The following is an 11,453-nucleotide window of genomic DNA, read 5'->3' as shown; positions in this document are numbered from 1 at the left end:
AACGCAAACCAAGGTGGAGATTGCAAGATCTGGTTTTTGATGTGTGATAAAAAAAACTCGTGTGCCAATTTTAGTTGGATGATTTTCTATTACTTGGAGCCAAAGGATGTTTTATTAATCGGAGCCAAAGGATGCTAAGATGTGGAGGAGAATTGAAATGCGCCTATAAAAGAACAGACAATTCTTCTTTGTTCGTCATCCCAAAAATAATACAATCCTTTGTAGTGAGTAGAGAGTTGAGAGAGCAATTCGCTTAGGTGTAATTGGTAAGTCTCCCCTTCCTTTGTTAATGATATAAAGGCAATTGTTCTGTTGTGGACGTAGGATCATTTTGATCCGAACCATATTAAATCTTGTGTTCTTTCTTTTACGTTTCCGCTAACATATATACAAGGATTGGGCAAAAGTTGTGGCGTTCCTGTGAATCCATAGGTTGTGTTTTGGACCCGTCACTGCTTCTATTCAAAATGGTATAACTACACGACTTTTTGTATTATAATGGGAAAATACACAAAGTTCCCCTTCAACTAGTCCCTGATTTTCAAAAAGACACTTACCGTTTGTTTGCAAAAAGACACTTGCCGTTTGTTTGGATGGTTCCAGGAAAAGATGCTAAATTAGGAACATAGATCAAAGTTTATGAAAAAAATTCTGGAGTTTTGAACTGCCACAATGCAAACTTCATGAAAAAATTGTTGAAGTTTGAATTGTGCTAGTTCGAATCCATGAAAATATGCTGAGTTCAAACTCCATGAAAAAATGCTGGATTTTGAACCGTGGCAGTTCAAAACTCCATGAATAATTCTTTGAACTGCGCTGAAGTTTCACTTGTAGAAGCTTCGTACTCCAGCACAACATGGACATTTTTTCATATTTTAGTTATATGTATTTCTCAATGAACATTTAGCTAAATTTTAACAAGCAGTCTAAAAGTTGGCTATCCCATCCAATTTTTGTATGAAGATATGACTTGCCTGCGCAAGTTTGGGCAGGGTTGTGTTGGGCATATTTTCATGGCGGGTCAATTTGAGCATAGCCCAGGTCAAGTCAATTTGACCCATAAAAACTTGTTAATATATCTCCTTTAGAAAAGTTATTTGATATGTTAGATAGTCATAATAAAGAAAAAGAAAGTTTTATTAGCTTTGTTTGGTAGCTAAATAAATTATGTAAAAAAAAAAAGAAAAAAAAAAAAGAAGGAAACTAAAACTTGGTAAGAGTTCGGCAGGTTGGGTATGACGCCTTCTTTTAGCCATGTTGGCCCAACCCATCTTAGCCAAGCACACCTTGGGCAGAGTTGGGAAATGACGCTTTTATTGATTCAACCTATTTTGATCTGGTCAAATTCAACCTGAACTGCCCATTTGTCGTCCCTACTAATATTTCTGGTAGGCAGAGGTTTTCACCGGTAGAGATACAAGTTGTGCATCTCAGTTTACAAAGGAAATAGATAAGTAGAAGAAGACAAGAACTGGGCCAAAAATTGGACTTCCTTCAATATTAAAAGCTACTTGCTAAACTATCCATCTTTTTAGAAATTTGTAATTTGTACTGTCAATGCCGAGGTTCAACAACGGTGGCCGACTAATTGGTCATGGTAATAAAGAGAAAGGGAAGACAAAATTGTTGGGAGTATATTAATTACATTTAGTAAGTAATAAATATGATGTATCTTTCATTTGTAATAACGGTGCCACATGTAATTTGTTGCTTTGCCACATCAAACGCGATTAACATCCACATACTCTGTTTTGTTTTTGTTACAGATTATGGTAACTAAATCTGAAAGGTATGAGCAGTTTCCACTCTGCTCGTACTGAATACGGGTAATTCCCCGCCACTTGCCCAACATTTTAATAGAGGGACAGCCAGCAGAGCTAAAGCCAAAAAACCCGTCCACAGTTCGGATTTCAGGCTGCAACTCGCTTGCATAAAGCCTAAATGGCTAGTAGTCGCCAGTCAGCCATAGGGCGGTGAATTCCTTCTAGGGCCTTGTACATGTTCATGAATAAATACACAAGTACTTTCATTCAATTATATGGTATCAATGCCACTAGGGCTCAATATTTTGCTAAAATTTCGGAACTCTTCTCTGTTCTTGAGAAAGTTTTCAAGTTTTGTGGGTCACCTCTAAGGAGTGACCAATTTGTCTTAGTAGGACCTTGGGGAGATTCCGGCTAGAAGAGCCATTTTCAGCGACTAGTTGAGCAACGTGAGGTGCACACGCCGATGAGATCTTTTCGGACGGATGGTTATGGGTGGCGCATGGAGGCGGGTGTTTCTTCGTAAATTCATCCCGTTTCTTTTGTCAAGTAAAAGATTTCATTGATAATAACAAGGTCAACTTGGCCGTATACAAGTGGTATATCAAAAAGAGGGGAAACCTACAAAATATGGTTCTCTCCAAAAGACACCCAATCCTCTATATAAACAGGACCTACGTGGGTACACCAAAAGAAAATAAGGGATCAGAGATTACTCCTTAATTGATCAAAGCTCATCTCCACTTTCTTCGAAAACTCTCCTATTTCTTTTTTTCCAGATGATCACATTAAAGCAAGAGGAGTAACATTCTAAGCCTTGTGCCTTCTTCTCCTAGTTCCACTCTTCCAACTGAACATCAACTCCTTCACGGATCTTGGTATTTCCCAAGAAACGTCAAACCATCTAATGATATCCTCCCATAGCCTCGTCGCTAATTTGCGATGAAACAGAAAATAGTCCACGTCCTCACCCGCCTCGTTGCAAAGGAAACACCAGCTTATGCAGACAACCTTTCATTTCCTTAGATTTTCCGCTGTCAAAATCACCCCTCTAGTAGCTAACCACGTGAAGAAACACACCTTCCTCGGTACCTTAGGTATCGAGACCGAGACAGATGGAAAACTATCCTCTGCCCTAACCACAAGCTTCTCATAGGACTTAACTGAGAACAATTTGTTATTCCCCAGCTCCCAACACAAAGCCTCAGGTCTGTCGACTGGCTCGCATTGCTTTTGAAGTAAATCTAGCAGACTCTAACTCGGTCACCTCCCAATCCTAAAAATTCCTCCTAATCCTCAAATCCCAAAAGTCCCATCCCCTTGTGTCCCCCTTACTTGTTGAGCAGACAATTCCCTTTGGCAAGAGAATCTATACAATACGGGGAAATCTCCCTTAAGCACCAAACCTCCACGCCACTTTTGCTCAATTCCCTTTGGCAAGAGAATCTATACAATACGGGGAAATCTCCCTTAAGCACCAAACCTCCACGCCACTTTTGCCCCCAAAAACTAAACTCTACTCCCATCACCAACCTTAAAAGCATGTTATCATTAAAGGCATCCCACATTATATTCCACCACACCACACCTGAAAGTCATAGTGATCACATTTGTTCTCCACCCCCGTTCCATTTCTCCATATTTATCCGCTATCACCCCCTCCATAAAGCTTCTCCCTCCACCACAAATCTACACAACCATTTACCCAAAAGTACTTTTTAATGACCTTCAAGTCCTTAACCCCGAGTCCTCCCCACCGTTTAAGAGATGTCATGTCTCCCAACGAACTGAGTGAAACTTCTTTGCCCCATCCGCCGCATCCCAAAGAATATTTTTTTGTAACCTTTCCATTCAGAAATTGATTCCATTTCCTGCTCTGTCCTTGCCTCGGCGTTTTCGACCAGGATCTCGTATTAATTTGTCTGAAAGACTTGGGTCCAGGTTCTATCTTTTCGATCTGTCTTCCCTCTGTTTTCTAGATTTTGCTCACCTGTTCTTAGTCACTGGTATTTTACCTCTCACAACTGGAAATTGAGGAGAGTCTTGGGTGGGTTGCTTGTTTGTCGCTGGATTCCTTTGTTCTTTGTCTCGCTGCTATTGTTTGGAATCTGATATTCGACTTTGGTGTATCAAGTAACATTGTTTGGAGAATTGAGTATTTTCTTTGGGAATTTTTTGGATGAATTGGATTTCAGATAATCCAGAAGTAAATCTTGGACCCTATTTTGACAATCAGAGCATTTCTACTCTTGATTTATCTGTTTATTATCTGTTAGTGTGGCTGAAGTGCGAACATCTATTATTGCTCTTGTTAGTCCATTTGTTGACTGAATATTAGTGGAAATTTACTGGTTTCTCCATGAAAAAAATGACTGATCGGACTCAAAGACCTGAAGTTGTTGCTGCTTCTAGTCCATTATCTGATAGATTGGTTCTGGTTTCAGCAGATGAGTTCGCAAAATTCTCTCAATATCGAGAATCACTTAAGAAATCCACTTAAGTTACTACCCCTGTTGAGTCAGAGAACCATGTTTTATCTCCTCTTCGAACAAATGGGTAACTGATTCAGATGCCATAGATCACATGACAGGTAATCCTAATATATTTTTTCTAGCTTTCGATCACACAAAGCATTCTCTCCTGTGCGGTAGCTGATGGCTCAACCTGTAACATTTTGGGATCTGATACTGTTAAACCAACATCCTCTATTACCCCGTTATCTACATTAAGTCTACCAAAGTTGGCCTATAATTTGATGTCTGTTAGTAGACTTATCAGAGACCTTAATTGTTATATTTCGTTCTTGAGGTTTATATAGATCTGGTGCTGAATGAAGCTCAATCATGACCGCGGTACATGTGTTGCAATTGAGGTCCATGCTATTTTAATCTAGGCGTTGGTGACCTCTTGCGATCCAACTTGTGGTTTTGGACCCAAAAGACTGCTTGCCATCCTTGGCTACATTGTGGTTGAGCTTGGTGTCACCACATCCCTTTCACTACCTTAGCCAGGCATGCTCTTCTGGGATAGCAGCCCTAGTGATGCGAGCGGCTCAATATAGTTGATGAATTAAAGCCAAATTTTAGTAAGAGGTCTTAAATTTTTAAATAAAATTTCATATTTATTTTTATTTAAAAATTTATTTTTCTAGATTTTTAATATACACATCTCCATTTTTTACACTTCTAGTTTTTCAATACACTTTGTTTTGCAGAATATGTAAAAGTATATGGAGAGAAAACGGTCATAAGTACAAATAGGAATTAGGAAGCCATGGCTTAAAAAATAGAGAAACGTGTATGCAAATTAAATATGTATAACATGTAAGGGCTTATTATGTTCACGAATCCCTTTTTGTGTTGTCCTTTTCGGTTACCATCAATTAGAAAGTTGGCATACTTCTTTCCTTTTCTTACAAAGATTTTATACTTTCGTTTCCTCTATATTTCCAATGTTTTTTGAAGAAAATTTAAGTTAAAACTAACTACTAATTGTTTTGGGGCTTCAAGATTTTGGGGCCTAAAGCCAATGCTTATTGACTTGATCCTTGAGCTGCCGCTATCGCACTAGATCTTCGAACCTGACACTAAGTTCGATTTTCATCCCAAGTCCATTTTAAGGTCATGTTTCGGTTTCATGAGGGATTCGCTACTGCCCCCTTTGGCGGCTATCTCTTCCTTTCAGGGTACAATTCTTGCTTTAATCTCTATGAAAAGGTTAAATGGAAAAAGGCTTAAATAAGATGGTTTAAGATTATTTGCTAAATCATTCGTCCTTTAGGGCATAGCCTGTAAAATTATCTATCAAAGAGGATAAAAGTTTTTTCAATGCACGTATTAACTATCTAGATTGTGGCATGGATAGATCAATAAAAACTCGATTATGGAAGGTTTCACAAATATAAATTTGCCACTCTCATAGTTTTTTCTTCGGCCGTTGAACTTGGTTCACCCTTGTTTAGAGTAATAACAACTTACTCAGATGCTAAGATCATGTATGAAGTAAATCATCTTTCTTTAGCATGCTTGCGTTGTTGGAAATTTTGAAGCAAGCTCTGTACAAACTTATTAGTTGCCTGTCTAGACTATACAGTAAAATTTGTCAGATAAATATGCAGCTTTGGAAATTTGATAGTACATTTGGTTTTTTGGCAGGTCTCATCTTATGGACTTCGCAACGACATTCTCAAATTTCTGGATTTCATAGAAAGGTTAAAGAATGAAGAAGATCAAATTCCTCTTGACAGGGATGAAATTGAAAAGCTGAAATTGGAGCTGACGTTTATGTCGATGTTTCTGCAGCTTTGTTATTCCAATTTGGATGGTTTTAATGCCGAAATGTCTCGCAAAGCACAATATGTGGATGATCTGTTTCAATCAGTTTTCCATCAGATTGGAGATGACTTACTGGTTAAGTATGATATGGATAATGTCATTCCTCGCGTCCTGGAAAATATCAAAAGTTGTATAAGCTCACAACTTGATTCTAAATCAAGTGCCACCATGACTGAGGAGCAGTTGTTTGAACTTTTTGACTCGCTCCTGGTGAATCTCCGTGATCTTCCCAAGTGTTGTGCTAAGTTGATTTTCCCGTTGATGACTCAATACGAGGTAATTCAGCATGTGTGTGGCAATATTAGATATTTCCATGGGTTGAAAGCAAATGGTTTCATTGAGCAAGAGATAGTTGAATATGTCTTGCCCCAGTTTCAACTTATGGCTGAGAGAGTAGGACGCTTCTGTTTTGTCCTTTTGGCTGATCAACTTGAAGTCCCTCAAGTCAACTCCATGCTGGCTCATCTACTTGTGAAGATTATTCCTGTTAAACTGGAGGTTATGTACATATGTTTTAAAAATTTGAAAGCTTCAAAGGTAGCAGAAGTTGGACATTTCATTAAGCAGCTCCTTGAAGCCTCCCCGGACATTTTAAGAGAATATCTGATTCATCTACAAGAGCACCTGGTTAATGCTATTATTCCTAGCACTTCAACTCGAAACATTCATGTCATGATAGAGTTCCTATTGATTATTCTTACTGATGTGCCCAATGAATTTGTGCATCATGACAAATTGTTTGATCTGTTGGCACGTGTTGGAGCACTTACCAGGGAGGTGTCCGTCCTTGTTTGCAACTTAGAAGAGAATAAATCAAGGAGTGAAGTGAATACTAGTGAAACAACCTATGCAACTCTAGACTTGCCAGAAAACATTGAACTCCTAAAGAGAGATCTAAAACATGTTTACTTGAAAGCCCCAGACCGATTTGAACTTTGTTTCCCCATGAGTGATGGATCACTCTTCATGACAATTCTACTCATTAACTTGAATGACTTGCTCAACTCCAATGCTTACTCAGTTGCTTTAATAAAGGAAGAAATTAGACTGGTGAAAAAAGACCTAGAATTCATAGGATCACTCTTCTGGAATGTTGAGCAGCAAAAAATGTATAGAGATCTCTGGACACGTGTTCTAGATGTGGCATATGAGGCGCAACATGCCATTAATTCAATTCTTGTCAGAGATCATGGTCTCTTACAGCTTATCTTCTTACTTCCTGATACCGTAGAAAAGGTCAAGCTTATCAAAAAAGAGGTAACAAAGAAAACCTCCGAGAATTGGGGCGACGTTGTAAACTCTCCCGACAAGCCAGTTAAAATTAGCGAGTCATCAACAGCTGGTCAAATAATTATAGGTTTTGAGGCGGAGACACAGTTGATAATTCGGCAACTCACCAGCGGACCAGCTATGCTGGATGTCATTTCAATCATTGGCATGCCAGGTTCTGGTAAAACTACTCTAGCACACAAAGTATACCAGGATGAATCAGTTGCTAGTCATTTCGACATTCGTGCATGGTGCACAGTCGGCAAAGAATATGACTCGAAAAAAGATGCTCCAGAAAATTTATAATGTAGTCACTGGTTCGGATGCAGGGTTCAGCAAGGATTTTAACGTTGATAAGCTCCGAAAATGCCTGTTTGGAAAGAGATACCTTATCGTCTTGGATGACATGAGGAGTACTGAAATGTGGGATGATCTTACAAGACCTTTTCCTGACGTTAGGAACAGAAGTAGAATTGTTTTAACAAGTCAAACAAAGGAAATAGCTTTGCATGGAAAACTACATAGTTATCCTCTTTACCTTAGACTGCTAACAGTAGAAGAAAGTTGGGAGTTAATAGAGAAGAGAGTGTTCGGGGAAGAATGCTGCCCTGATGAACTAAAGGATGTTGGAAAAGAACTAGCCTTAAAGGGTGAAGGGCTTCCTTTGGTACTCGAGCGGATCAGTAGAGTCCTTGCGAGGAGGGAAAAGGAAAAGGATTCGTGGCTTGAAGTTCTACATAAATTCAAATCTTTTATTTTTGAGAATGAAGAGGATCTGATGAAGGAGATACAATCAAGTTATGACCAATTACCAGATCACTGGAAGTTGTGCTTGCTTTACCTTGCAAGCTATCCAAAGGACAAAGATTTTAAGATCTCTGCATTAGAATATATATGGTGTGCTGAAGGAGTAGTGAAGCAGAATGGGCTGAAGAGTGTGGAAGAAGTAATAAAAGGTTATTTGGATGGATTAATTTCCAGTAGCTTGGTAAAAGTGAGAGGTGTCAGGGACCCTACTTATAGAATTCATGATCTTGTGCATGACTTTTGTTTGTTAGAAGCTAGAAAGCAAAAGTTGTTTGATTTCATAAGTTCAAGTGCTCCGACTTCTTCAGATCTGACCCAGCATGGAATGACCATTCTTTTGGATGAAAATTCTGTCATATTGAATCCAGAAAAGAAAAATCCTTATGTTAAACACCTCCTCACTTTGAAGGTTTATGATGTACAATATGAGAAGCTCAATCATCTTCCCTGTAACTGTCACTTAAGGCACTTGAGGCTTCTTAAAAGGTTAGAGCTGCACAAAATAAGACTGACAGATTCTTTGCTGAATGAAATAGGCATGCTTGTTCATTTGAGGTGCTTAAAGATTCAGACAACGGCAAAAGCTCTCCCTCCGTCATTTTCAAACCTCTGGAATTTAGAAACTCTGGTGGTGGTTAACCGGCGATCAAGGATGGTACTATCACCTAGAATTTGGAGTCTTACAAAGCTGCGACATATTAGCATGGATAATTGTTCTCTCTCTGATCCATACATTGATGAACCAACAGTGTTAGCAGAGGACTGGAAGTTAGAGAATTTGAGAATATTGTATGGGCTCAACCTTTTCAGTTTGGAAGACACGGAGTATATTTTCAAAAGGTTTCCGAATCTTCGAAGCCTTACATTCAGTATTAGAGAACCATGGCCTTGTTCAGCAGATCAGATCTGTTTTCCAAGAATGCATTTCCTTAATGAACTTGAAGAAGTTTCCGCAACTTTTTGTTGCGCTTGGCCCAGAAAACATACACATCATCATTGTGATTTTCATTTTTCTTCGAGATTAGAAACATTGAAGTTGACGAGGTTTAATCTGACATCTGACTCACTGTCAAGAATTGGGAGCCTACCCAACCTTGAAAACCTGAGTCTCTTTGAAGGAATCTTCCAGGGGGGTGTATGGAACATGGATGAAGAAGGCGCCTTCCCGAATCTCAAATTCCTAGAATTGGATAGGGTGTCTTTTTCTAAATGGGTGGGCGGAGAGGAATCCTTTCCTGTGCTCGAGGAATTACAAATAAAATTATGTAATCAGCTTATTGAGATCCCGCCTGCATTTGGGGATATTTATTCACTGAAGTTTATCACACTGCATGGTAGCCCTCAACTTGAAGAGTCAGCCCTCAAGATTAAGCAATATGTTGAAGAATTGACGGGAGTTGACGGGTTGGAGGTAATTATCTACTAGTGAGTTGGTGCGCGAAATGGGGTCACCTTAGGTCCTTATCTCCAGGCAAATCTCTGTGAGTATCTTAACTTCTGTCGTGCATTAAGTTCCTTTTATAGTATTTTTTTTTTTCGAAGTACTTAGATGTGTGTACAATCTTCTTTGCAGAGCGCATATAAAGGAAGGTTGGTCAGCATATCAACCTATAGAAGCTTCAAATGATGGACCGATCCTCAGACTGTTATATCTCTTCTTTCCAGCTGTTTCTTTTCCATTTTTCTGTTCCCTTGTGGTTATGCTCTATTTTCCCAGTAGGACTTCTGTTCAAGTTTTCTTTGTTTTTTTTCTCTCCTTTTTTTTTTTCTTTTTTTTCTGGCGAGTGACCGTGCTTATAGACAGCAGAATTATCCTAAAAGACAAGTATCGTTTATGTTCCAAATTTGTTCTACATCTCGCGGTGCGGTTCCTTTCTTGCGGTTTAACTATGCGACGGAGCCAAGACTTTCGTCAAGGGTGTTCAATCTTTGAAGAAGTAAAAAGAAAATCGATGGATGTGTGCGTGAAAATTGAGTGGGTGCACACGTTTTTTTAGACTAAAAGATATTTAAAAAATCATGAAGATACCTGTAATAAAACTTAAATTGGATAAAATCTAAACTAAAGTAAAAAAACTTAACAAATGAAATTTTACAAGTGAAAACATAATTCAGATATATTTGTAACAAAAGTAACAATTGTATAAATCAAAACTAAAGTGAGGCATTAACCCAATTATCGATGAAAATTTAGCGAGGTTTTATCTTTTGAAATATTCTTATAATATAACTTCTAGATATTATTCTTATTTAATTAGGAAGAAAATGTCAAAGACGTTTGGTATGGTGCTCAAAAAATAAGTTTTATTTATCAGTTATTGTTAGGGAGATGGGCTAAAGCAATAAATGTAAGTTCTCTTGTAACAAATAAACGAGAGAATTTTAAAGTAAATTTGGTCCAAGTTTTTTCTTCTAAAAAGTAGATACAAATAAATGCTTCATAACACGAGACTCTAAGAACACTTTGAACACCCTTTGCCACTGGGCCGTGCTTCTTAGTTTGACCATGGGTGTTCAAATTTAACCTATATATATGGTATAATTTTCCGCCTAAGGGTTTAGCTAACCACCCTTCCTCCAATGTAGCTCCGCCCCTGAGTCTCTGCTTGCTTTGGCAGCACCTACATCAGCAGCTCTTGTGAAATATCAATAATATGGATATTTCCTGGTTATCTATCTGTATGTGGCTTCTTATCTTAAATCAAACCATGAAAGGATTTTAAGGATGAATTTTGTAATGACTTAAACTTGTGCTCTTTATTATTATTAGTTTAATGGATCAGAGAGTGTGCTTTCATTTAAATGCTCTTTTAAATATGGAATTCTGAATGAATTTTGTAATGACTTAAACTTGTGCTCTTTATTAGTATAACGGATCAGAGAGTGTGCTTTCATTTAAATGCTCTTTTAAATGTGGAATTATGAGGAAATAAGATTTTTGCTTCTCTTACAATATAATAGAAAAAAACGATTTTTTCCGATCTCTTATATGCTTTTTTTTTTTTTTAGATCTCTTATGTATAAATTATGTGTAAAAAATGAAGATCTCTTATAACAGGGTTATAAAACTAAAAAAAAAAAAAAAAAAATTATAAAGGGCCAAATAATCATTTCTCCCGAATTCTGAAAGAGGTTTCTCAGATCTGATGTTCATAGAAAATGGTGTGTAAGACCCACATAAAGTTAAAGCATTATAACATCCATCTGTTTTTCCAACCTTACAATTCACCACGCCTTTCTACTTTATCCCATCTACAGATGCAAAATGTTAGTTTGTTTT

General features: G+C 37.9%; 1 protein-coding gene across 1 annotated transcript; it reads left to right on the top strand.

The window, feature by feature from the left end:
* The first annotated feature begins 5,922 nt into the window (after positions 1-5,922).
* Positions 5,923-10,011, top strand: LOC132068244 (putative late blight resistance protein homolog R1A-3). The gene is given in 3 exon segments (XM_059461768.1): positions 5,923-7,642; positions 7,644-9,654; positions 9,747-10,011. Coding segments are annotated over 2 exon segments (3,552 nt in total). The 5' UTR covers positions 5,923-6,046; the 3' UTR covers positions 9,600-9,654; positions 9,747-10,011.
* The last annotated feature ends 1,442 nt before the right edge of the window (positions 10,012-11,453 follow it).

This window comes from Lycium ferocissimum, chromosome 8, assembly GCF_029784015.1.
Source record: "Lycium ferocissimum isolate CSIRO_LF1 chromosome 8, AGI_CSIRO_Lferr_CH_V1, whole genome shotgun sequence".
Lineage (NCBI taxonomy): Eukaryota > Viridiplantae > Streptophyta > Magnoliopsida > Solanales > Solanaceae > Lycium > Lycium ferocissimum.
This window is presented reverse-complemented; position numbering and strand designations above follow the sequence as displayed.